This window comes from Aulostomus chinensis, chromosome 18, assembly GCF_037954235.1.
Source record: "Aulostomus chinensis isolate RoL2024-O1b breed Wild chromosome 18, RoL_Achi_v1.0, whole genome shotgun sequence".
Classification (NCBI taxonomy): domain Eukaryota; kingdom Metazoa; phylum Chordata; class Actinopteri; order Syngnathiformes; family Aulostomidae; genus Aulostomus; species Aulostomus chinensis.
The window spans coordinates 12,075,576-12,102,237 of record NC_141337.1 but is presented as its reverse complement, the minus strand read 5'-3'; the positions used below and the strand labels follow the sequence as shown (position 1 = coordinate 12,102,237).

The window sequence follows — 26,662 nt, the reverse complement described above, 5'->3', positions numbered from 1 at the left end:
CCTAAGTTTGTCTCTGTTTGTTTTTGAGTTAGATGGAGAAAAGTGTCAGAGAATCTTCATATTTGTGTTTCAATAGCTGCACAGCTGATGTCACAAATGGCCACACGGTGACAAGCCCACAAGCCCGCAACACCTAATTTGGTCTGAATCCACCCTTAAACTGCAAGTGGAGCCTGGCAATATTGTCATTTGATATATTCTTATTCTAAAACATTGATCCCAGCTTCTTTAAAGAGCTGTTTTTTCATTTTTTATATAAAATATGTTGTTTATTAAGACATACAGCAGAGACAATGACATTGTTTGTCAGTTGCCAGACCAGAAGCTTCCGTCTCTGACGTTGACTCCCCCTGCAGCCTCTTGTTTATTCGGTAATACCTTCCATGTGTCTGATTGGATGTCTTTGTTGTGGATTCTCTCTAATGTCGCCACACACAGCTGGCCCTCAGACTAGACTGTCCTCAGGGGTGAAGTCTGGGAGAGCAACAAACCCAGCAGACAAACAGACAGACAGACCAAAATACAAAATTAAACCAGCTGTGAGAATGAGGAATAGAGAGGAAAAGGGCTCTAATTAGTGTTCGCTATCTGCAAGAACACTCCTTCTGGTTGGCATCTGAAAACAGCTGGATGGCCGAGAGGAAGCAAACAGGAAGGAGGAAGTGGTGATCCTCTGATAGAATCATGAGACGGACTTGGAAAGTAACCACACTTTTCTGCTACTGACCTCTGGGGCTCATCCTGGATCTGGACCGGTAATTATGTTAAACCAGTACTACTCTAAAGCTTTCCCAAGACCTGAAGGCCAAGCCTGGAGGTTCCACTAAACATATGTGTAGCATTGACTCATTCACATGTTCTTTTAATTGCAACCTTTATAAGCCTGTTGCTGCTTAGATGTTTATAGCTGCTGCACCTGCTTCTGTTTTGAGGAAGGGAAAAAAAAAAGGAGAAAAAAAGTGTCTCATTCTGTGTCCACATGTCATGACATTACATCCAATTCAACAACGTAGCATTCTCTAAAAACATCTGTCACCCAGTGGCTCTGCTTCACACACACACACACACACACACACACACCACCAGAGGCTGCCATCAATTTTGCGGGCTCGTGAGGAATGAAGCTTCCAAACGTGTAACAGAAATAGAGAAAACTCCTTTCATCGTGTGGTAATATCTGTAGTATGTACCATACATGGTGAGATTGGCCCTTAGAGCCAAACATATGTCTCGCTCTATGTTAAACCTTCATACATGACACTGGAATGTGATTCAGCTCTGGATCAAAGGGGAATGAAAACTCCAGGTTGGGCATGGTTGTAATTCTGTTAGAACAAGGAAAACCAAAATGAGAATATTTCTTCGTGTGATCTCAGGAAGTTCCAGAAGTGAACCGCAACGATGTGCACTTGGTGTATTAACAGATTCTATGTGGTGTGGGTATATGAAATGCATATCTTGATGGGCTGCGCTCGTTATAAACACTGTGAAAGTGGAATGAGTGGTAATGAAAATACACTTAAAAGTTTGCTTCATTTCAAAATTAAAGCAGAAACAATGTTCCATCTGACAAAAATGTCTAGTTTAAACAATCGAGGGATCATTTTGCAAAATGCAAAGCCCAAAAAGCTTTAAAATCCAGAACATGAGGGCTGCCAGTGATCAAATAAACAATATGACTAATTTCAAACAAACCACATCTTCAGTGGCTTTTTGTCACTTTTATCACATGATCACATTCCTGTCTCAGACTTCAGCCAGCTTCAATAACACAGGGAGGGTTTTGAACATGTATGTATTTGCAAACATCGCTCACTATCTGCTCTCAGATCTGTCTCAGGAAGATTGAACCCCGAGACAGCAGCACAGTCTGGTCTGGAAGCTTCAAAGCGGTACTTGAGGTGTGGCTGCGGTATTGTTCAGGTGAATCAGGGAGAGGGGCTTTGAGGGAATAACAGAGAGACGGTTTACAACAGCAGAATGAGACTGATTATATGCCCCTATGTTAATGTTCATACAAGGTCTGAGAGGTCTCCACGGTGGAGACACATGGTGGAGGGATGTAGCACGGTCCAAGACAAAAACCAAACATTAAACTTCATTTGACATTGCAAAATACTCTTTTTGTACTTTGGGTTTGGCTGAGCTCACCTTGATGAAGGTATACACCCTCCAAGGGCCCTTCAGATAGTTTCAATAAGATTGTTTAGATAGCAGCGTTGAGATTTGCCAAGTAACGCTATCTGTGTTAGCTGAATGACCAGTGAACTCATCTAACGTTGAAATTAGCAAGCGTGATTTGCAGCTATAGCGCACAATGAAATGAAATCAATAACTGTGACTCCGAATGGATGGGTTTTTGATACATCGCCCTGGCTGTTGTAAAAGTACATTCTACACCTCTGATTGTACTGCATTTGGCTAATGTGTTTGAAACTATTCTGTTAGCTTCAAAGCTATTCTGACTGCCCTCTAAGACTCCGTCAGAAAGGAAATGGTGTAGGTTCAGCTTTCTATGTTTAATTGCTCTCGTAGGAATAACGAATGTTGTGCTCTAGAGACCAGATTTTGTATGGGTGATTGAGATACTGTCTGATAAATAGTCTATACTGTAGGTCTCAAGCCTGAGTCACGGAGATAATCAGCTAAACCCTCTGCTAACCAGCCTATTATGCTGCTAGCTTCTCCACCTCCACCCTCCATGTTACACTGTGATTATTTGCACTGGTTTATTGCTGAAGGCTCGAACAATCCCGTACTATTTCCCTTGATCATGAAAGTACATTTGCATTTTGTAAAATACTGTTCCTGGGCAGTCGCTAACACAATATGGAGGCATTGGGGACTGTTGGAAACTTTAAAATCTCAGTCTGGTCCTGAACAGACTGTCTCAAGACATGTCCAGTTAGAAGATAGGAGGCCGGTTAAAAAAAAGGTTCCTGTGTATCTATAGATAAAAGAGCGCCATTCTTAATCAAATACACTGTCATCAGAGAGTAGAAATATGAGGATACTTTTGGATTTTAAGTGAATTATTTAGCTAACAAATAGTCAGAGCAGTGATGGACTGTGGGAAATGCTGTTTTTGTTGTATCCAAATATGTCGCAAGGCCTTTGACATAGGTTCGTGGCCCACTCACAGACCGAAAAGACACGACTGAGAAGTTATTACCTCAGTCTTTCCTTGGATACCATGCCACAGACTGCCCCCCCCACCATCCTGCTACCCCCAGCTCCCTGCAATTTGCGGCTGCTCATCCACTGTCATCATGGCTGGTAATCCCAGTGTGCTCCGCATGAGATCCAGCGGATCATGTTGTGTGAGTGTGTTTAAAATGCAGTCTGTGGGAGTGTTTCAGTGGTACTCTTTATTTTCCAAATTATTCATTATCCTTTTCTGTGTGTTTCCAATTGGGGTATACATGAGGGCCGCGCAGAGCTTTTCTGCAGATGGGTGGCCTCTGCAGTCTAAACTGCTCATTTGGTCATGCAGATTTTTTGGTGGTTTTCTTGTAGAAACCAGAAGTAAAATAAAATCGACATCATTTCCAGAATGAGACAGTTGCAGAGGTGTTGTGACTTCAGGGGTCGTGTAGATGTGCTGTGATAGATGAACAGGAGGAGTTCCGCTGTCCTCTGAAGTACAGACGAAAGATTATCTACAGGATAAGGCCTCAAAGAGAGCTAGACCTCCATTTGTGTTTTTTGGAGTCTGTGTGTACCATCTTAGCGTTTATTGTATCCCAACACATCTAGTTTCTGCACTAATAAATTTAAAACTGCGCGTTCAACTCGTATGTGTGCGTTATTTTACGCAAACACACAGTAGCGGTGAGCTCTGTGCGATCATATCTGGATACCTTTCATTACCTGACGGTGGGGATTTCCGTCGACTTCTGGAACTTTATGACCCTCAGCACTTCCTGTGCAACACTCAACACACTGCTGTTTTGAACATTGTTGCTGTACCTCCTCAAATTATCCATCATCAGAGACAACACTCTCTCTCAAGTTATCATTCATCATAAAAAAATCTAGTTTAGGCCCAGGTTAGGCCGAGGCCTAACATTTATGAATGGATTTTAACATTCTGTAGCTTCTTTGCAGCAGTGCTGTTTGCTGTTGAACTACTTTCTAGTTGGTATTATGGTTCTCTGGGGTGGGATTAAGCAACAGTTTAAGTGACAGCTTGGCTTGAGACTGGCCAACAGAGACCTCTGTTTAAAATCTCCTCCACGAGTCTCGGTTCAACCATACAAAATCAGACAAAATGAAAATACCCGAGCAACAGAAGCTCACCTGCCACTTATGATCTTATATTGCATGTAACATATCAGTAATAAAACATTTTTGCTTTACTGTTGCTTCTTTCACTCGCTTACAGAACGAATGCAGATATTCTAGCCACCCAGAGCCAAAGAGATCAAGATCAGTAGCAGTGATAGTCTTTTTTCCGAGTAAACACAACCATAGGGGCCAGAGGGTATCAAATGTGTCTGATCTTGATTTAACAGATTAAGAAATAGACACAGTGAAGACAGATATTATACTTCCCCCGCCTGCAGAAAATTAACAAATGCTTGGTGGACGCCCCCCCCCCCCCCCCCCCCCAAAATACTGACTCGCTCTCATTTGGACCAGCACCTCTGTTGTGTCCCCAAAAACACAGACCTCAAACCCCGAAAGTGAGACCAGATGAGAGCTTTACAGAACGGAGATTTCTTTTGTGAGCATGCGTGTCTGGGTGTGTGTTGGTAAATGGGTTAGAAAAGACGAGGTCATAGACTCAGAATAAGAACCCACAGGAATGAAGCTCACAGAAAACCCAGTGTGATTATCAGCTTTACAGCGCAGGGAGGGCGTGATCGAGCTGCTGTCAAGAAAGTCAGTATATTCTCCATTTCACCACCACTGTTACACATATTCATGTACAGATCTGTAAGAGAAGATCTCGCTCCAAGGATCTGTATGCACTGTAAGTACCAGGAATCTTTGAAAAAAGGTGGTTTTCAGTTGGTCAGGGTAATAAAAATGGCAAAGTAAAGTGACAAAAATCTGCCTAAGACTGAGAGGAAAAAAAATGGAACATGAGGGCTGGCGAGGAGCCGATTGGATGACGGGGCGGTGGGAACAGGACACCGTGGACCGAACTAATTAAGTGATACAGCTAAACTTTTAACAGACGGGAAGTAAGAGGGAGCATGTGACATATGAGGCCAAAACAACAAAACAGGAAACAACTAAAAAAATAACTTAATCCAAACGGAATTAATCACCAGCCTGTTGCATTCACTGTACTGCCCTGAGTTGCATTTTATATCCTACCTCTTGGTTTTCAGAGTTTGACACGTGGTGCTGTGTCTCTCAGGGGGCCCGGGCTATAGTTTAGGATGAAGCCATTTAATGTGTTATTGTCCCAGCACACATTAACAGGGAAGGATCTATTTATTCACCAAAGTATGTTCTCCTCTGGAACAGGAAGTTACAGCAGGTTGCAGTCTGACTTTCTCCTAATTCACCTGTTGCATCACATACCGAACGGGTTGCCTGTCGCCAGTTTTGGTCTGACTAGCATATCAATTCAAATTGGTTTCAATATTACATAAACATAGTAATTGTTTCTATTTTCACTGCAGCTACATGCACAACTTTTCAAGCCATTTGAGAGAAGAGGAGGGTTAAATAACTCTCTATAATTTGGGGTGGAGAAGAAAAACAAAATGATTGAGAAGAGCCTTCATCCTGTTTGATCTGATGTTGCACAGCGAAAGAGGAGTATGATTTCTTTGTGTGTGTGTGTGTGTTTGTGTGTGTGTGTGTGTGTGTGTGTGTGTGTGCGTGTGCGCGTGAGCGTGCATGTTAACAGCATCATGATGACAAAACACATTTTTGTATTACTCTGCGTTCACTGACTGAATTTCTGGCTGATAAATCTGCATCATTTGAATCAATCCCACAATAGTCTTGGCTGCTAGAATTGCAAATCAAGGATCCTCAATCGTGCCAAGTGACTGTGGTCTGCAATACTCAAATTTATTCAAATTATATTAGATTTCCTGAGGAAATAGCAGGAGTATTATCTCACGATGTGTTCTACTGGTGGTCACTCTCTTCTCCTTCTTTCTGCTTTTCCTACAATCTTTATCACCCTCTCGTTTATCCTGGAAATGTCCTCAACTGAAAGGGTGACATTCCTGATTTGAAATTTATGATGCAAAATAAAAAAAAGAATCATCTTCGTCTCCTCTTCCATCTTTGCCTCCTCTGCTCTTCTTTTCAACACTTTTTCATCTCTTGTCCATCTTCACCTCAACAACTTTTTTACTGTTACTGCTATTACTGTTTCCCTAATAGCGGATCAGTGTTTTTTCAGCATCACACAGCCACCGTGACATCACGTTTCGCCGTCAGATTTCGATTGGTTCAGTCTGATAACATTTGGAAAATCCTGAAGAGCCACATGAATGAGTTATTTATCCACATTCAAATGAGCAGAGCGGGACCTGGAAGTAGAGCGCTAGGCCGGTGCAATGCAGCATTCCAACTGAAGTCCCCAGTTGGAACTCAACCTGACATACATCTGGAAACTCAGAGATCCCAGACGATCCCAGATATCACAATTCAAAATGGCTGACCTGCACACCAATACTACAAATTTGACATTAAACAGTTCTTAATCCTTTTTTTTGGTCTTAATTGTGACACATTCAATCAGTCATACACACAGTACTGTTCACCTTTGTACTTTGTTTTGATGTTGGTATTCACAAATTACTGCACCGATTTTTTGTAATCAACTGGCGCTGCGAAAGACTGACACATTAACAATCTGTTTTTCCTTTTCTGTTCTGTTCCCTGATTCTTCCACCTGAATAGGGTCAACTCGGATGTAACGTCATTTTCAGTTTTAACCTTGGAGTTCCGAGGGTAATTGAATTTGTAAGTCTCTCCACAGATATAAACCAGCTACCATCAAATACAATGATTTACCCGGCAGCAATGAGCTTAATGAACATTGTTGAAACTTGTTTGATGAGGACATGCGTGGAAGATGTTCAGAAAAACTATTCTTTAAATGATTCCAAGTCAACAACACGTCAATCTGACATATAAATATGCCCAATTTAAAGCTCATTTACCTCCCAGCAGGCCTGTTTTTTTTTCTTTTTCTTTTCTTTAACTGGTAGGGTCACATATTTGGTACACTCCTGTCCCCTTTGGCCAAAAGCACTGTCAGCACCTGAGCTGATAGCCTGCTAGTTTGAGTTGAACATAATTTCACATTCTTTTTGAAATGCAGACTGGTCCCACGGGGGGGAAAAGCCCATCTCCTGTTTCTGCAGCATGAAACAGTTTGACACAAACACACACACACACACACACACACACACACACACACACACACACACACACACACACACACACACACACACACACACACACACTACCCCTCCTCGTGGGATATCACAGGACAGGTGATACTATTTTAGCAGTCCTGACTCCAGCAATGGCAGCTTCCTTTTCTCAAACTTGATTTGACAGGTTGGAATTAGTAAAAAAACCTGGGAAACTCCAGAGAGTGGAGAGACAAACTGCTGTGGTTTTCCACCAGTAATTAGAAGTTAACACTATCGACTGTATAAAAGATTGCACGAAGCCACCGTGACATCATGCGTTGGTTTGTGAACTCCCTTTCCGAAGCCTTGACTTTGACATTTTGCCCGTCGCCAGTTTGGGTTTTTTGCAGCGGTGGGAAACGATCATTAAATGAGAGGGTGTAGCTGGAGAGCAGCGAGATAAGTTGATGTAGCAGCGACTCGTCCAATGATCTAAAGCATATCCTCCATGATGGTGTGTTTTACTCTGAATTTGCCCATTTTTTACAACATGAACATCATGCTTTATTTAAACATAGTTCAAACCAGCTATTGAAAAAATAATAATGTAGACTCATGACAAAAAGTGTTGGCTAAGAAAATAAATCAAGTGTGAATAGAAGCATCAATAATAGTCAGCCCCTTCTAGCCATTTGGAACAAGACAGCTTTGTTTTGAAACCTACCTCCAATCTTTTATACCCTCCATGGTTAACTTCGCTAGGTTGCATGGAGGTACTATAATCATTTCTTTATCAGCAGAAAAACATAAAAACTTAACTTAATGAAATTCACTGGGAAGAGAGTCAATATTGCAAGGAACAAGTGAACTTTTGGAGGTGATCTGGATCAGATTGTTGATCTGAATCCTGAAGACTGTTCAAGGCCATTGGCAGGATATAGCTATTAAGTATTTGTGGTCGATTCCCATCAAAATTCTTTGAGTCTAAGAACGTCTAAGCTTCTGGAAATCATCTTGAAACGAAACCGCCAAAAAATATGAGTTTATTTTGACTGAGATTCATTGAGACCGTATATTTTAATTAGAGAGAAAGTATTAAGCTTTCAGAGGTCATGTTCTGTGTCGGCAGGACCTACTTTTGATGGTTGGCAGTGAAAATTATGACCGGATTTGCTTAGTCACACGCATCTTTTGCCTCTCCAATTGTTTTCCGTGTGCTGAGTAAGTGTGAAAATTAATAAGCACATCTATTTGGGTGACGGTTCTGGCTCAGGAACAGTAGCTCAGTGTTTAATCCAACCATCCATGTCAGTGACTTGCAAAGATGGAAAGAGAGTTGTTTTTCACACACAGGGCGGAAATAGATGGTGACAGCGACACAAAAAAGGCAAGGCTGCGGTTTGAATTTGACGTCATGGCAATCAACATTTAAGACGACACGGTCTTGAGTGAAAGAAAGCCACACAGAGCAAACCCACAATAATTTTAGCCAGTAACAGTCTGGGATTGGGTACCACAAGCGGTACGTGTGCACGCAGACTAGAACAATAGACCTCCGCACACACATCTCTGCACGCCTGAGACCCCAACGCCATCAGAGTATTTGTACCCTTCACTTATGGACGAGTTAGACTCATGCTACAGTTCAGAATGTTTCACCTCCATGTCTCTGTCAGATTTGCTGCCACACGTCTGAGTGAACCCCCCGCCCCCCCCAGAGAGAGCCAGAAGGCATGAAACTGTATACTGAACTAATCACAGTTGTCTCTCTTTTTAACCTCTTTCTCTCTTTAGTTTGCCTTTCACTCATTTCTGTCATGCAGACACAAACACACAGAAGGCACACATACATACACACCCCCACCCCCCTTCTCCCCTCTCCTCTGCTTCCACCCCTCCCAACACATCCAACACATCAATAAGGAGTCAACTGCCAGATCCCACTTTTCACCGCAAAGCTGCGGATTAGAAAAGAAGGCTTTTCCCAAATGTTCTGCGGCCTGCGTGATGACATGATTGTCATTCACTATAATTCCCTCCGTACTTATTGGATTCCTGCTCGCCTGATTCTACTGCTACCATGAAGCACAGAAGGAGGGTAAATAACAGTCAAAAAACTCTCAGCTCCTGTTCAGACTTGCTCCTTGGAAAGACATTTTATTTTTTATTGGCAAGATTAAAGACATAATGAAAATTGCGCTGTGCAGCTGCCTTCTGGAGGTCGAGGACGGCTGGTATGCGTTTTTGTTTATGTGAGAAGTATCTCACATCTTGTATATAAGTAACGTAATCTCTTATTTTGAGATATTGGATTTGTGGCATTTGTAGCCTTCCGCTGTTTAATACTTTCAAGGTTTTTGCCTCAGTAACAAACATCGTCTGATCTTTGGTCCATTCGTCTTCTGGCTGATGTCTCTATAAAGCTCCAGGGCGATTAGGGGGAGTCTGAAAGTTCTCCTAGGGGCAGAAAAGATTGATGCACCTGTGTGAAGGCGGGAGGACGTGAGGGGTGGCGGGAAGGAGACAGGAGGATGTGTTGGATGGAGAGATCAGAGTGATTTTTTGCTCTCCTCAACCATCCATCCATCATTCCTGCTTTCTTTGCCCTCGCTTGAACAAGTTGCCGATGAAAGTTGGGAGTGTTCCAGCAGAAGGGTGGAGTCTCTCAGTCGCTTTGTTGTTGCCTGTTTTTTTCATTGTGTGAGCCTCGTCACCTGAGGGCTCAGTCGCCGAGCATCGTACCAAAATTATGTGTGACATCTTTTATTTCTTCAAAGGAGCTGAACTTCAAACTTAAAAGCTGAAATGAACAAAAAAAACGAAACAACTCAGAACCTTCAGTTCAGACCCTCCATCACACTGTTAACCCATTCAACCATATGTCGTAAAATAATTATGCAAAGATCAATTTCAATAGATTTTACATCAAAATCAAACTGAATTTCGTCTGTAAAAAAGTGTTATGACACCCACTTCCACCAAACCTCTTGTGTTTGATGTCTTTTGTGACGATTATCTTCCTAAACAACACGTTTAACGATGATTGCTATGATTTGATGGAATCCGATGTACAAAAATCTCATTGGTTGCAAGTCATAGAATCCACGGCGATGCTAACTCCCTAGTTAGCCAACAAGAATAAGTCCTTCCTGCACTCTGTGGCTGTAAATATATGTACAATGACGTGTTTGAATTTGCACTAGATCGGAATATCTGGATTAGGGTTATTGTAAAGACCCCAAAGTAGAAGAGGAGCAAGGGGGGGGGGGGAACTACAACAGAGAGAAGCATTTTAGCTAGTGGAACCTGGATGTAAATCACTTCCTGTATTTTGTGGAAAATTAATCCCAGACAGTGGCTTGATGATTTATAATAGCTCAGCCAGTTCAGGTGTCCGATGACATCATTTGTACCATTCCCTTCTCTACTTTTCCAGCATTTTCCACCGTCTTTGAACATAACAGCCTCTGACTTGTTTAATTTTGCAAGTTTTCATGTCATTTTGTACAAATTATGCCAGCTATTCTGAGTTATTCTGCCCAATAGCAATGGCAAACAGATTTGGCCTGTTAACTTCGTTTTAAAACTTTCCACCTTTGTCACATCCTACACTGACCCTACACAGAGGCAGCCATCATGTAAATAGGTACGTACATCTCAGGCCTATTTGTTTGCCAGCATGTTTAGCTAGGCAGCAAAAAAAAAGAAAAACAAAAAACAGTTCCTTTGGTGTGTCTTTGGTTTTTCTCCACCTCAAACCCAGTTCAAACCCCAAATAGTTAGAGTTCTATGAATGTTGGAGCTTTGATGACTCCAGATCGTTCAAGAATTTGCACGCCGGACTGCCTCAGTGATTACGCTGAGAACAAAACGGGCTACATCTCTCTCGCTCTTTTCCTGCCTGACTGACGCTGCTATCTGATTTCCACCATCGAGGCCTCACCTGAAGCTGTCCCGGCAATTATTTCCCGCCTTTGAGTGCGATTTCACTCATAAGTACGTCTTGATAGAGTAGTTAGACGCTCTTGAAATACTGTATCATCTGCATCCCATTTGTCTAATTATCACTGAATTCAAAAAAGTGGATAAGTTTAAAGATCATAAGTTAATTGCTTGAACAAAAACAGAAGGTGAACACTCTGATCTTCAATTTTGATGTCATTATTTGTAATCTTGTCATTAAGCAGCACCGTTTATAAAGGACCCTGCCTCTGCTACCGCAAATGAGCATTTCCTCGATGGTGGTTTCATAGATCTGTTTGCTGGGTATCTTGCAGCGATTTCAAATGGTCAACAGCCTCTTCCTCATACTGGAAATTACAAAATGGGACTGGAACATTCTGCTTTTGCTGGGAAGGATTTGTAATTTGCTGTAATGGCTGACACATGTACATGCCATAGGCGAGCCTAAGGCGATGGGAAGCTTTATCAGTGACACACACACACACACACACACACACACACACACACACACACACACACACACACACACACACACACAAACACACAAAAAGGATGCAGTGGTAGCACACACCTGCGGGCATGACAGTTGATATGGTCTGGGCTGCACACACACTCACACATGAATAAATGTCTGCGCACTAATATACACAAACACATCAACCGAGAGACGCTGTAGGCCCAAGTACAGTTCACAACTTGTATTTGTTTCCTCAACATCGCTGCTGCCTATTTGTGTCTTTAATCTCACTGTTTATGTTTCTGGGTCCAACCTGTCAGAGAGACTCTAAAATAGTGCAATTAGCACAGGGGGAAAAGCAAATAAAAGGTCTGATGAAAGCAAAGTTGGAATCCTGACCTCATTCTGACTGAATCTGCCTGCTATAGCCAGCAGACAGTCATTACCAAAGCTGTGAATTCCTCGGTGCCAGGCTGGCCCCTCTTTGGATGGATTTACAATGGCTGTTTGTGCTTCAAAACATATCATTATCCTATATTTGACTGGGTCATGTCAGTATCCACAGAGCGTTTTGTCGGAGTACTATTTGTTTCAAGCTGCTGTTTAAATCTCATAGGATGGAAGTTGCAATCGCAGGCTTTGTAAATCTTCTGCATTTTTTTTTTGTGCCAAAATTCTAAGATAATAAAGCCAAATAAGGAGAATATCTTCATCCCTAAATGAGCAAACACGTACGTTTGAAATATTTTCTGTCTCAAAAAAAAGGTCCCTCTCACCAGATTATCTACTTCAGCTGTCCCTCTCTTTCCAGCCCCTCATCCATTCACAGGCCCACCCTCGGTGAGGTACTCAGGTTCAAAGTCAGAGCCTCCATCTCTTTGCCAGAGGAAACTTTATAACCGTGCTCCATCTACAGAGATAGATCCTGGTGCTGATCCTTCCTGTGCAGCCCCGGAGTAGACACACACACACACTCACACACTCACACACACGCACACATACACACACACAAACACACACAAAATCTCTCTCTGAAAGTGTGTTTATGGGATGGAGGTGGTGCAGCAGGAACAGGGGTCCTGCCTCGCCTCGCTTCAGCTTTATTGTTTGTATGGAGGTTTGTAGATTTGTCACTATGTCGTGTCATCAGGGTGGAGGGAGAGTAGAGAGCTTATGGATAGACGTCCTCGGGGCTGCTCTTCTCCATCCATCCATCATGGCTTCAAAGTGGTGAGGAGGTGTGTATGTGCTTGCGTGCGTATATATATATATATATATATATATACGTGCGCATGTGTGTGTGTGTGTGTGTGTGTGTGTGTGGGGGGGGGGGGGGTGTTCATCTTACATTTGTAAAACACTTTTTTTCCACAGCCACAAAATGAGTTCCTCAACAAAAAAACACTATGAGATTTAATGTGCTTTTTTTATTATAAAGTTTGTTTGGGAAAGTGAAAGCTATACATTTGTGCCCCCCCCCCCCTTCTTATATACATCCCATAGAAGAAGAAAGGGTGGAGACTTGCAAAGAAGAAGGGGGGGGGGGGCGTAGTCGTAAAGGGAGAGGCAAACGTTCTGTGAGACCTCAGAGCTTCATCTGACTGCAAATAAGCATGTTCAATATCAAGAGCCTCCCCCGCAGAAAAGGATTGAGGGACTTTTAATGTATGTATATAGATATCATTTTTTTAATTACATGATCTGACAAATATTTGTGCTGAATTTTCTGCAGCAGGGAGCTCCTCGGCATGTCATGCTTCTCTTTTACGCAACAGGTTTGGTGAGATAAACAGTCGGTGAGAAGAAGCATGCTGTCACCGCTTCGGCCCTTTGGCATCGAGCAGGAGATCGACTCATGGGATGTAGCGGATGCAGAGTCAGGTTCAACTTTGGAAAGGTGCTGTCCAAAGTCTCGGTGTGTTTTACCATGGTTCTAATCTTCACGTACTTCTTCTACTGCCTCGCTGGGATTTGTCACTCGGCTCCGAGAACTTTGTACAAACAACTAAACGATGATATTTTGGACGATCATCGCAACTTTCTGGACAGCTTGCGACCACCGCCGCGCCTCCTCCCCGCCAGGAACGGCACGCTCTCCGCAGACGCAGAACAGGTGGAGGCGCCGGTACGGCTGTCTGAAAGCGCAAAGGAAAGCAGCAACATTCCCGTGTCCAACACATTCGGTACTAAAAGGTTCCCGCAGGCGATTATAATCGGTGTGAAGAAAGGAGGAACCCGCGCACTGCTAGAGTTCCTGCGCATCCACCCGGACGTGAGAGCGGTCGGAGCCGAACCTCACTTCTTTGACAGGTTTTATGATAAAGGACTGGAGTGGTACAGGTAGGTACACACACACACACACACACACACACACACACACACACACACACACACACACACACACACACACACACACACACACACACACATCCATCATAAATTCAATCTTCTCTGTGATGAAGATGATGTATGAGCAGCGATGACGTCTCTGCTGTCAATAATCAGCACATGTACCGTCTGATTGGCTGATGCTTCAATATTCTCCTTGTGTGCTGCTGCTGTCATGGCAGATCAAAAGGCTAGTGAGGTCTCTGAGGAGCTCTTCATCATGTTGACATCTTCACCTATTTATCATCTACGCCATATTTATCATCCCATCTTATTCAAAAGGCAATCAGGGAAACCCTCTTATGGGAGTTAACGAAACATTGTAAAACTATTTTTCCTTCAAATAAAAACTTCAGCATCTTTTTAATGCTGCACTGACCTGAAATTTGCCAACACCCATCAGTGTTTTTCCTCTTTTTCTTCTCTGACGTAACACATGTTTTTTTTATTTAAGTCACAACAAAACTCCAGCTTCTAAGATGTTAACTGCAGTTTCAGCCTGTCAGATACAGTTCAAGTTAATATGAGATATCTATCTATCTATCTATCTGTCTATCTATCTATCTATCTATCTATCTATATATCTATATCTATATCTATATCTATCTATCTATCTATCTATCTATATATATATATATATATATATATATATATATATATATATATGTATATGTAGATATGGTCAACAGACATTGCATGGAAAGTAAAACCATCACAGAAGAAGGGAGAATAAAAATTAATTACTCAGTGAGAAGAGCTGGAGAGATGTAACGGTAACTGTACTCCATGTCTGCGTAACATGACCGATACAGTTGTACACAAACGCCTCCACCATGGACTTGCACAATGTAAAATGGGATGGTCATGATTTTGTGCCTAAACATAACATTAAACAATATTTTAACAATTAATGAACAGTTTTGTAGTCATCATTATGTCGTGGTCTGATAGCCTATGAAGCATTTGTCTTTAGCTTAGCTTGTAGCTTCCCTAACTTCCCCCTGCTTCTTCCTCCTCTGTCCACTGCTGGTGTCTTCCTCCTGGTATAGTAACTCCAGCTAAATCCTGCCAATCAGATGATCTCCACTGGTATCTGCCTGTAGTCGTGTGATTAGGTCTGACTTCTTTGGAGGCCATGGTGGTAGCTATGCTATACCCAAGCTGCTGTATGATAAACACAAACAGTAATGTGGAACCTCCACGGGAGCAGGAAGCTGCTGTCATTGTCCGACAGAATATTAGGCACCATAATTACCACTTGTATCGGCAGAGGCTGCTGTTGCGTCTGAAGCACAAGTTGTAATTTTTTCTTTTTTTTTTCTGCAAAGAAGGGTCTGGATGAAGCTGATCCAGATCGTCTGCAGATGTTTCGCAAACTCCCAGAGAGCTGATCTCAAACCTCGTGCAAGTGTGAGACTATTTACATCCGTAAGCACTTGTGAGGCACCCTAAAGAGTTCGACGGGGTGAAGAGAGGTGCTAAACAAGCCATTTAATAGTAAAATGGTGTGATGGTGCCTGAAATTAGGTGTAATTTAATCCTCTTTTTTCTTAATCCCTCGGCAGCGTTTCAACTGAGAACAAAATCACACATGGAAACACTTTTGCCACTGATAATTTTAACATGCTGGTAAGCTTCCTCTCCCTGTTGTTTCCCTTCACACAGACATGTCGGCACTTTGTTTGCTTATCTAGTGCTCCTCTTTTTAAAAAAACAAAACAAAAAACAAAACAAAACAACAAAAAAACACTTTTACATGTCATTGTGCATCTCATTGACTTGTTCTCATCCTCTCACCTCCCTCCCTCTCTTGTAACTTCTCTTTAGCCTTTCCCTCCTTACGATTGCTTTGTATAAGACATCATTATGTGGAAATACCTGTGGCAGACCCGGTGTTTCCAGGGCATTTTTTTATGCGTGTTTCTGTGTGTTTTAATTAGCCAGACTAGGGCTGTAAACCTGTTATTTTTAATGGTGTAGTTTTGTTCGTGCTGTAACACCACACTAACATGGCCCGTGAAAATAATTTTAGGCCTAAAAAACAGAACAAAAACATCTTAAAAAGACATTAAGAAATGAATTCTTAGTGCTTATAAGCACCGATTTTTCAGTGGCGCATGTGGAAGGTGCCCTGCTATCACTGACAGGTGTTACCTGTGTGGATAGTGAAGTGACTTTAGCTAAGAGTGGATGCAGAGAAGGATTAACACAACAAAAGAGACAGAAGCAACAAGATCCCTGGTGAAATCACTGTAATATTATTCTCCTGTTGTCACTGGATCTCACGAACTTGGGAAATCTGTTGGCATTCATCTGCAGCGACCCACGGAGGAGCTGCTGGAAATCTCTGTGTGCTGGTGACAGAGAGAGCTTATCCATGTGGAACAAGGGAGCCATCTTCTTCTCCTGAATGTCAGACAGCTGAGGGTCGACTCACCGACACTTCTGGAAGCAAACATTGCTCACACCGATTCAGTCAGTCTGCTTTAAAGTGTGAAAGAAAAGCACCTTTGATATTTTATCATGTTGATGTTCCTCGCTTCTTTTGCTTTTCTCAGGGGAACGGGATTAAATTTCTAATGGACATTTGAAGGGATTTCATCTCAATAGGGAAGCAGTACCTTTATTACTTCATTGATTTTCCCTTGATGGCTCAGTCATGAAAATTGGATGAGATCATGTGTGAAGCTGAAATGACATTGACCTTTGACCACCAAAATATTGGCAGTAGATCCTCAAATCTCAGTGGATATTTGTGCCGAAGCTGAAGAAATTCCTTCAAAATATTCCCAAAAGTTCACCTAAATTTGAGGTGACAGTGACGTTTGAACACCAAAAAGCTTTTCAGTTCATCCTTGAGTACCAGTGGATTGTTGTGCCAAATTTGAGGACATTTCTTCACAAGCTTCCGGCGATGTCGCGTTATTGTGAGGTGACAGTGACCGATGATACTGCGTAAACTAGAAGGAGATAGACATCGAGTTTATGTGAGTTCACACTCATCTTGAGCTTTGACCCCCAAAGTCTTTTCAGTTCACGCTTGAGTTCCGGAGGATGTTGATGCCAAACTAGAGGGATTTTTTTTTTTTTTTTTACCAGTTTACAAGAACATAATGCCTTCATTCCCACAGTTGCATAAAACCCCACTGTCATAAAATGTTTATTTTGAAGGTGAGTCAGAAGCAATAAAAACGGATGTTGGATTAGCATATGTGCGCTATGAGAGTCCGCCTGGCTCCACATGTCTTGGACTGAGAAACACAAACAAACTAAAGGTGGATGGGAGTCATGTCCCCTCATCTGTTGTGTAGGTGTTACAGGTAACGGAGGGGATGTGCATAGAACAGAATCCCCTGTTTTGTTCAGACATCGTTTCCCTCTTTCAGATGTTCATGTATGTTTTCCATTTCTTTAATCTCAGTGATTCAGTCAGCGTTTCTTTCCTCTTCCGTCTCTGTGTCCTGTTTTCTTGTTGCATGAGTGCGTTTGAAGCTATTATGGAAATAGAAAAGCCACAAATAGTGCACTCAAAATGTAGCAAAGACTTAATGATTTTCTGTGTTGTTTAATGGTTTTCAGGGGACTTCATGGAGCGATGAGTTTCATATGGTACTTAAGAACCGCAGAGAATGGAAAAGCCTCAGTTTTCCACAGCACAATGGTACAGATTGTCACAGATTTGTCACCGTGACGTGGGCTGGAATGAGTAACTCATAAAATGAGAATGTTTTCGTAGACATGTATCAGAACAAGCTGTTGTTATTTTAATACATTTTACACTAGCAACTCCGAGTCAAGTCTTTGGATCCAAAAGATTCCATACAAACAATGAAATCTCTGTAAGAATAATTTATGCATTTCTGTTTGAGAATAAACTGCTATCCACAGGATCCATCAATTTTGAAAGCTTGTCAATTGGCTGACCCACAGTCTTGACACCGAAGGCCACGCCTGATCGGATTGCTATTAAAATATTGTGTAATTCCTTTAAGGGTACCAGCACAAGGGCAAGCGGCAATGTCAGCACTGCGGACGTTTACATTGGCCAAGAAGTTTATGGAAATAAGGTCTTGAAAACGATAAATTCTCTTCTTGGGGGTTATGAATGAGTGTGCCTGGTGCTAACATGCATAACTAATTAAAGCAAGTACATGTGTAAAGATGCATTAAAGCATTATTCCCCCTTCCAAAAAAATGATTTGTTTATCAAGTACTTGCTGTTAAATGTCTGGAATTCATGAAGAATTTATTGTTCCCTCTAAGACTTCTTGGTGAATCCAGAATTTGGAAAATGCTAGTCGGACACTTGTTACTGGAAGCTGATGGAGACTGAAGATTATCAAGAGTAAAACTATCTAAAACATCCATTTACAAACTTCCAAACACACCATCCAGTCTGATCTATTTTATGCGCAATACTAACATATACTTGGTTATCTGTTTTCATAGGCCTATTTGTTGTTTTTGCTGCTTAAAAGAAGTGGTTAAAGGCTACGTAGCACATTTGATTAAGTGCTGTGTTTCTAGATCATTCATTTTTGCCGTGTAATGAATATCTAGAATTTCATATATTTTACTTCTCACTTCCCTCCTTTTAAATAATGTGTTTCTCATCTATTACCAGCTCTGTGAATACATCAATGTGGTGGGTGGGAGCTGTGATGGAATGTGTTCTGCTGAAACTGAAATCATCTCAAGCATATTTTATTTCATTATATCGAGAAGGCCAGATCACTATGCTTACCTTGTCAGTCTGGATTTTTGACAGCTGAAATGGTGAAAGTGAACTTGTTTTAATATGCATGGGTGGATGCTTTCAGAAGTGCAGGTTGTAATCTGGACACCTCGTTTTGTGTCCAGGCCTGAGGCCATTAATGTTAGAAGCTGAACACAACTGATTGGTGTAACAGACCTGGACGTGTTCTCTAGAGTGTTGGGTTGTGTTATAATGGTCTCTGGGTTTTGGCTGGAGTTGGGTGGTGCTATAAGGTTCAAAAATGCCCACACTCACACCCCATATGGAGGGAATTATAATAATTTGAAGTGCATTGTGGTTCATTTTGGGGCGCCTGTAAAATTTCGAAAGGTTCCCACTATGTAGCCTACTGCACTTAGCAAGGGAGGAAAAGGAAATAATGGTTTCGTTTCTTTGGCCAAAATAAAATATCTGACATGCTTGGTAGTTATGCTCATTTGCGCTGGAAAACACTGAATGAAAATCCAGTTTTTTGTTTCAAATTGGAAATTGACACTAATTTCTTCCACTTGACTTGAACACAGAGATGTGTAAATGATTCCCACAAATGTGGTTCATGATATAAAGTAGCCAACTAGCAATAGCATCAAGTATCAATCACACTACTATTAGTATACCACTTAAATGTATATTCCAATTCGTACTCTTGTTGACATTCACCACATTTGTCCAGATTTAAACAATAAATGTACACATTTTAGACAGTAAATGCACTGTAAATTATGCTAATAGCATGTAGAGATTAAATGCTAAATTTAGCATGCTAACATGCTCACAGTGACCATCTTTGTCAATTTGTTGCAGGTTTATTGATTGCATGTCATATTAGTATGGAGCAGGCTAATATTTGTCAACTAACAGAGAACACAAATTACAGTGGGGGCTCGTGGGAATTTTTGTTTTCTTTTTTTTTTGTCTGGTAATTTTGACAATTGCAGTGGAAGCTCTTGGGAATTTTTCTTTCTTTTTTTTTATTCGGGATTTTTCAAAAAATGTTGCCAAATTTGATCGCATTTTTTCAACAGAAAGCTCTGCACATCTATACGATCCTTTGTCATGCTACAGCTTGGTTTAGTCTGGACCGATGGTTTTAAGAAATTTTGATAATTTACTAATTTTATATTCCTCAGTTTGAGGTAATACAAACAACAATACACCAGTATTGAGAAATGTTTTGAAATTTCTGTACTCAACCATAAAATAAAACTGCCGAAGATCAAAATGTAAAACTCACTGATGTTTCTATGGAAGCAGAGAGACCCTCCGCTGCCAACCTCACTGCATCATTATTCTCAGGAAGAAGTAGTCTGAAAATCATATATATTTAAAATCTGTGGGTGGCAGCAGTCCTCTGCCAGGCTTGTGGCCTTCAAGAGGGGTCTCTGCCCCCACTTCCTCGTCCTGCCTATTGAGAGAGGTGTCAGCAAGAGCACCGGAAATTCACCTCCTGGCTGACACACTTATGTTAAACACATAGCATCACTTTTTTTTTTCAGTGTGTGTGTGTGTGTTGGACACTACTGTGGCCTTTATACATACTATGTCACAGGCTATTATGGAATGCTGTTAATTGTGTTATTGCGAACTCTCAAGCCAGTCCTGAGGCCACGTTTGTTATTACACACATTAATTTGTGTTTCTTTCTAGCTTTTGGCGTCCACGAGTCTTCCTTGCTTGCTCAAGTTTCTGTTGAGACAAAGAACTTACAGACAGCATGGCGACAACCTCCCTCCTGTATTGCCACAGACAATGTTGGCTCCTCTTGTGTGCATGAGCTTAGGTAGCATCGTCTTTAGTTGATGGATCCTCATGGTAGAATTTTATGCTTTGTCAATGTAAAGCACTCAGGTTATTTTGTGAAAATAGTCACCTTTTGAAAAGTAGTTGAAAGATCGCAAAGGCCCCCACCAACATATATAAATAAAGTAAAGTAGCACTTCCCAGCTCTTCTATGGATGATATGACAACTTTTCTACATGCAACTAACTTAGCCTGGACTCCTAGCAACCACATAACCTTGATATGAACTTCCTAGCTTAAAAGCCGATTGTAGCCCGTATGATTTAGACATTTTGAATCCCATATCATTTCTAATATATATTTTTAAACTATAATTTTACATTGAGTCAAAAAATGGCGTATGGTTTTAAAGTATGTAGGCATAAGGTGCTTTGGAAGCTATGCTAGGTTAGGGTAAGCTACAAGGTGGTAAACTCCAGCTTCAAATGTACGATTCAGATATTAGGGTGGTGTCAGTCAGTCTATTCATGTAAATCTCAGCAATAAATTCATTGAGAGTACTTCCCAAACTATTTCTTGAAACTGCTTTTTTCCAAGCTCATTGTTTTAAAGAGCCACAACCCACCAGACAAAATACACACATGAAATTTAACATAATTTACGTAAATGTGTTGATGTTTTCCTGATTGAAGACAGTAACAGCACAGCCCGTATTCATTTAGGCATGAGTGCATAAAAAAGAACTTCATATGCTGGCCCTGAGGTTGTTCCTGAACCCTTGGCAGCATTTGAGATTTTTTTCTATTAACTTGTTTTTTCTCTCCTGATCATTTTTTATGTTCTAAGTTTTTTTTCCCCTCCTCCTCTGGGGGGCACCTCTTCAAGACAGCGTTTAGCACTGATGGTTCATTAGATTAATATTAAAAACCTGTGTAGAACACAAGTGATAATTGGATTTTCTCCCCACAATCAACTGCGCTTTCAATGCAGGATGTCTTTTGTTAGGGCACTACAGGGAATATCATGGCAGCACTTCAGCGGGAGAACCCATAATCTTGGGGGCAGGAAGTCTCTTGGCCACATCCTTGTTGCCAGGGTTAGTTTTTAATCTTCTTATCCAGACTGTCTAGAGCATATCAGTAGTGTAATCAGTGGTGTAGCACTTCGGGGAGGAAAAACGCTACATCCTTTTAACAGCAGGGAGTTCCAGGCTAATGTGGCGAGTCAGCAATGCTTTCCAAAATGAGGCTAAATGGAAAACATCTTTGTGTCCTGATATACTCTCTCGGCCAGTGTTGGGGTCGGTACTCGGAAAAGAAGAAAGTTGTTTTATTAGTTCTCAGGCCTGGTTATTACATGCGCTGCCATTGCATAATGCAAGTGAACAATATCACACTAAACTGAACTTATATCAGCAGAAATCTCTATCCTCATGATCTTCTTCTTGTCCTTTACGGTAACAGCTTTGAAGTTTTGGGCATATCTCAAAAGTTGGACAGTGTTCTGCCATTTTCTCCCACACAAATTCCAGGAAAGGCACAATGAGAAGATGTGAGATTGTTTGGAACAGGACGAAGCACGGATTTAAAAAAAAATAAAAAATTTTAATTGTTGTTATTATTTTGTAGAACTTGTGTAACTCAGTATTGACTGTGTTAGTGAGAGATGCTCCAATCCAGAGTTTATCAGTTCAGATACAATTCAAATTATTTGATGGTGTTTTATGACAGGTTCAAACTCCAGTGCAATCTACACAGGAATGTTGATCAGTTCCTGGATCACAGCGCTCTACCCTCTCGGCACCCAATTTCAATATTCCTGATCCGATTGCGTCTCTGGATCGGTACCTGATTACTGCAGGATTATTAAAAGCTTCAATGAAACATGTAACAACAATAGGTTGGCATGCTGCGAAAACTGATAAGAAATTAATCACTTCTGATGTGTTTACAGTTTCTCCTGACACCACCACATACAAGAACAGATTTATGATTGAAAATGGCTGTTATTGATTCTCTGATAATGAGACAGATGAGGGAGATAGGGATGCGAGGAGAGTGGGGGAGGGGGAGGAAGACAGACCTCGTTAAATATTCATCAGTATGGAAAGACAACTTATGGTCAATTACTGAAGAGTGAACGTGTGTATGTGTGTGTGTGTGTGTGTGTGTGTGTGTGTGTGTGTGGGTGTGTGTGTGCGTTTGCGTGTGCCTGTGTGTGAAGGAGTGAAGGACGTATCTAAGACTATGGGGTGAGAGAGGCGAGAAAGGAGAGGGAGACGACTGCTCCCATCAGTTAACCCTGACACCTCATGCATGCGCACAAACACAAGTGTGCATGCTCACACACACACACACACACACACACACACACACACACACACAGTGAACAATCTGTCATACAGAGACAGACTCATTGATTAGTCACAGATAAACAGGGGACAGACAGGCAGAGAGAGGCCATTTGCACTCCTGTAGTTGGATTATAATCAATTAATGGTCTTTTATTAGGGGGTGGGATTGATATGGCTTACTTTAAGGGGGGAAACTTAAAACGTACTCAGGAACGGCTCCAGAGACGTCTACTTTTTCCTCACACTCACAGTCATTTGACTGCATTGAACTAGAAACAAAACTGACTCTTTGCCAAGTGAATAACTTTGACATTTGCTCCTGGCTTAAAAATGCATGCAATGGTTGAGGACAGGTGGATCAATCTGTCAGTAGAGCAATTGTTTTATTTTTTCAATGGATGTCTTAGTTACAACCTGACTGAGCCCAGAAAAGGTTGTTGTTGTTTTTTTGGTTTTGAGCTCAAGTTAGCCAGCTGACTCAACGGGGACTAGATAATGTCCCTGTTGCTTAGTTGCTACAAGGGTTTAGTCTGGCGGGAGCCACCTTTTTATTGCAAGCTCATAAATTGAGCTCTGAAGTTACGTCTGGCTCTCCTCCTACCAACCATCACTATAATAGGCCTGAGTACCTTCCTTCAAAGCAAGCTCCTACAGCCAATCAGCATTACAAACCATGTGATGAAATCCACTTGTAAGAATGGCAAATGTCTTCTCTGGCTAGAAATTCCACCAGTGTGTTCTCCTTTTCTTGTTTGATTACATCCATTTCTGCAATAACTGCACTTGCAGTTGAGTTTATTCCACGAACGTCAACGTTACCGCTTGTTGCTTCAAGAGGTGCGTTTTCAACTACGAGAACCAATCAGGAGCTACATGACTGTTAAGTGGCATAAGAGCAGTTAGAATGCAGTCTGTTACTTTGTAATTTCTCATATTGTATAAAAGTTTTTACTCACCCTTCTGTAAATAATTGCTCAATATCTTTTCAACATGGCAAGGAATGGAGTTTTTTTTGCAGCAGATTTCCTCAATTTGATCCTCAATTTTAAGCTGCCTGTTGATCTTTTTATTCAAACTTGGTCAAGTAAAACTGTAGTATAATACAGTGCAGTACAGCAGAATTTTACTGCAGTGACGACCAAACGCATGTTCCTTGAAACTCCATCAGTCGTCTCTTGAACTGAACGGGCTTCCTCTCATTGACATTTGAAATTAAACTACTTCCAATCAAACAAATCAAACGCACAGGCACTTTTACTTGTAAGTTTTACAGCAAACCACATGAAAGTTTTGTGTTTCCAGTAATACTCAAGAAGACGCGCTGAGTAAATGAACAACAGAATTTGCTATTTCAAACATTACTCATCATCCGTTTCTCATGCAAATGATCAATTTGTCTCTGAAATCCAAATCCACCACAGCTTGGCCTCACACAATCTGTCAATGTCAAGTATGAACTGTTGAATACCACATTACACATAATGATCACAAAGCCTGCTATTTCCCCATCGTGCCGCAATCAAACCAGTCTGTGTAAACGTCAGGGCGGCCACATTCAACACGGAGAGATACTGATGCAACACTGAGAGAGAGAGAACATCCTCAGTTGGTTTCTGCATGTATTTAAATGTGCAATCAGCAGTTCAGATTGTTCTGCGCTAGATTAGAAAATGAACCTTCACAAAAGACTACGCACATTTCCAGCATCTCGCCTCATTGCAGCCAGATGTTTAAAACACTAGCTGAGCTCAGCAGCTTGCCATGCTGCTCGTACTTCCTGCAGACTTGGGTCTGTTTGGGTCCTAGTACGGGGGGGGGGGGGGGGTACTTTGCTCTTGCAGGAAGGGGGGGGGGGTTGGAAATCTGTAGGAAATTGCTGTTAAGTGGTTCTTGAGGCTTTGTGGTTTTGACTCATCAGGCTTGTAGTGAGTCGATGGTCCTGTTGTGCAGACCTTAGTAAGACTTTGTCTTAGGGCCTCGTACACAACCAAAGAAGAAGCTTTAATCAGGTTTTGGGGAGCTTTAATGTGCCGTTTGTATGGCCTGTGTTTATGTTATTTCTTGATGATGCTTAATTTATTTCTTACCACTTGCCTGGTACCAACACAGTTAGCCACCAGCTAGCAAACATTTTGGAGATTAGGCTTCCAGGGATTTCCCTCAGGAGGTGGAACAGACCAACGCAGAACAAATAGGAGAGTGAAAATTGGAATCACCCTCAGCAGTGTCCAGGAATTTTAGCCACTTTTATACAGATTCCACATTACGGTTTTACCGCAGTTATGCCCTTTTGCTTTTTAGCAGAACTATAGCCATCCCAGTGTAGGAGTTTACATCATGTACCAGCGATCTGTCCACTGATTTTTTTATGAAAACTTTTAGCCAGTGGTGTGATATTCCTGCCTATGAATTGCTATGTAGAAGGGGCTAACGTCTGCCGCGAATGCCTGAGAAAAAATGTAAAAACTGTAGCATGCTAAGAAAACATGTTTATTTTTGTTTATCCCCCTGTAAAAAAAAAAAGAAAAAAAAAGGCCTAAACATGACAGACGTCTGACACCAAAACAGCCGTCTGATACTTGTATTAGATATTGACCAGGTTTCGTCTGCTTCTTTTCATTCAGGAATTTGATGCCTCGGACGCTCGATGGCCAGATCACCATGGAGAAGACTCCCAGCTACTTTGTCACAAAAGAGGCTCCCGGTCGTGTCTGCACTATGAACTGTCAAACAAAGCTCATTGTGGTGGTCAGGGATCCTGTGACACGGGCCGTGTCTGACTACACCCAGACACTGTCTAAGAACCCCGGTCTTCCATCTTTCCAGAGTCTGGCTTTGAAAAACTCCTCCACAGGACTGATTGACACCACGTGGAGCGCAGTGCGGATCGGCCTGTACGCCAAACATCTGGAGAACTGGCTTCAGTACTTCCCTTTGTCTCAGTTTCTTTTTGTTTGCGGTGAGCGGTTAGTGTCTGATCCTGCTGGGGAGATGGGACGGGTGCAGGACTTCTTGGGCTTAAAAAGAGTTGTATCTGACAAGCACTTCTACTTCAACCAGACCAAAGGTTTTCCCTGCTTGAAGAAGCCAGAAGGAAGCAGCAGACCTCGCTGCCTTGGGAAGTCAAAGGGTAGGCCGCACCCTCATATTCCTTCTGAAATCCTGCAGAGACTCCGAGACTTCTACAGACCCTTCAACCAGCGCTTTTACCTGTTGAGTGGACAAGATTTTGGCTGGGACTAACAGCGGAGGATCCTGCCCCAGGCCAGAGATGAACCGATTAATGATCCACAACAGACTCTCAGGGACGGCGTGTAGGAATAAAGTCCAGCGACTGCCACAGTGGGACCAACGTGACATGCAGCACAGAGGCTGCTCAGAGTAAAAGCCGACAGTGATGCTAATACACACCTAGCTTTATGACACATTAAACCATGTTCTTACTTGTATGTTAACGTCACGAGGTTAGAAGGAAACTAAGTACCAAAGGGAAAACAGGAATCATTGTCTCTGAGTGTATATTGTGACTTGTTTTAAAATAAGCTGATATTTATAGTCTGTTGATTTGAAAAGTTTTTATGAGCATATATTTATTACACGACTAAATGTTCCTTGACACGACGTCGGGAATAATGTCTCACACCGTGATGATGAATCGCTGTTTTTTT

General features: G+C 41.8%; 1 protein-coding gene across 2 annotated transcripts; it reads left to right on the top strand.

Moving 5' to 3' along the window:
- Window positions 1-634: 634 nt before the first annotated feature.
- On the top strand, window positions 635-26,662 carry LOC147245180 (heparan sulfate glucosamine 3-O-sulfotransferase 6-like). 2 transcript variants are annotated; one of them, XM_086184051.1, is made up of 3 exons: window positions 635-755; window positions 13,533-14,097; window positions 25,619-26,662. In XM_086184051.1, the coding sequence occupies exons 2-3, from the start codon at window positions 13,613-13,615 to the stop codon at window positions 26,235-26,237; spliced, it is 1,104 nt and encodes a 367-aa protein (XP_086040177.1). In that variant the 5' UTR covers window positions 635-755; window positions 13,533-13,612; the 3' UTR covers window positions 26,238-26,662. The 2 variants fall into 2 exon arrangements, with proteins under 2 accessions (XP_086040177.1, XP_086040176.1); XM_086184050.1 differs by lacking the exon at window positions 635-755 and adding an exon at window positions 13,354-13,422.

Coding starts and splice junctions, on each gene's coding strand:
- LOC147245180 (XM_086184051.1), top strand. CDS start 13,613: ATGGGATGTAGCGGATGCAGAGTCAGGTTCAACTTTGGAAAGGTGCTG. Junction 14,098..25,618: donor AAAGGACTGGAGTGGTACAG/GTAGGTACACAC, acceptor CTTTTCATTCAG/GAATTTGATGCCTCGGACGC.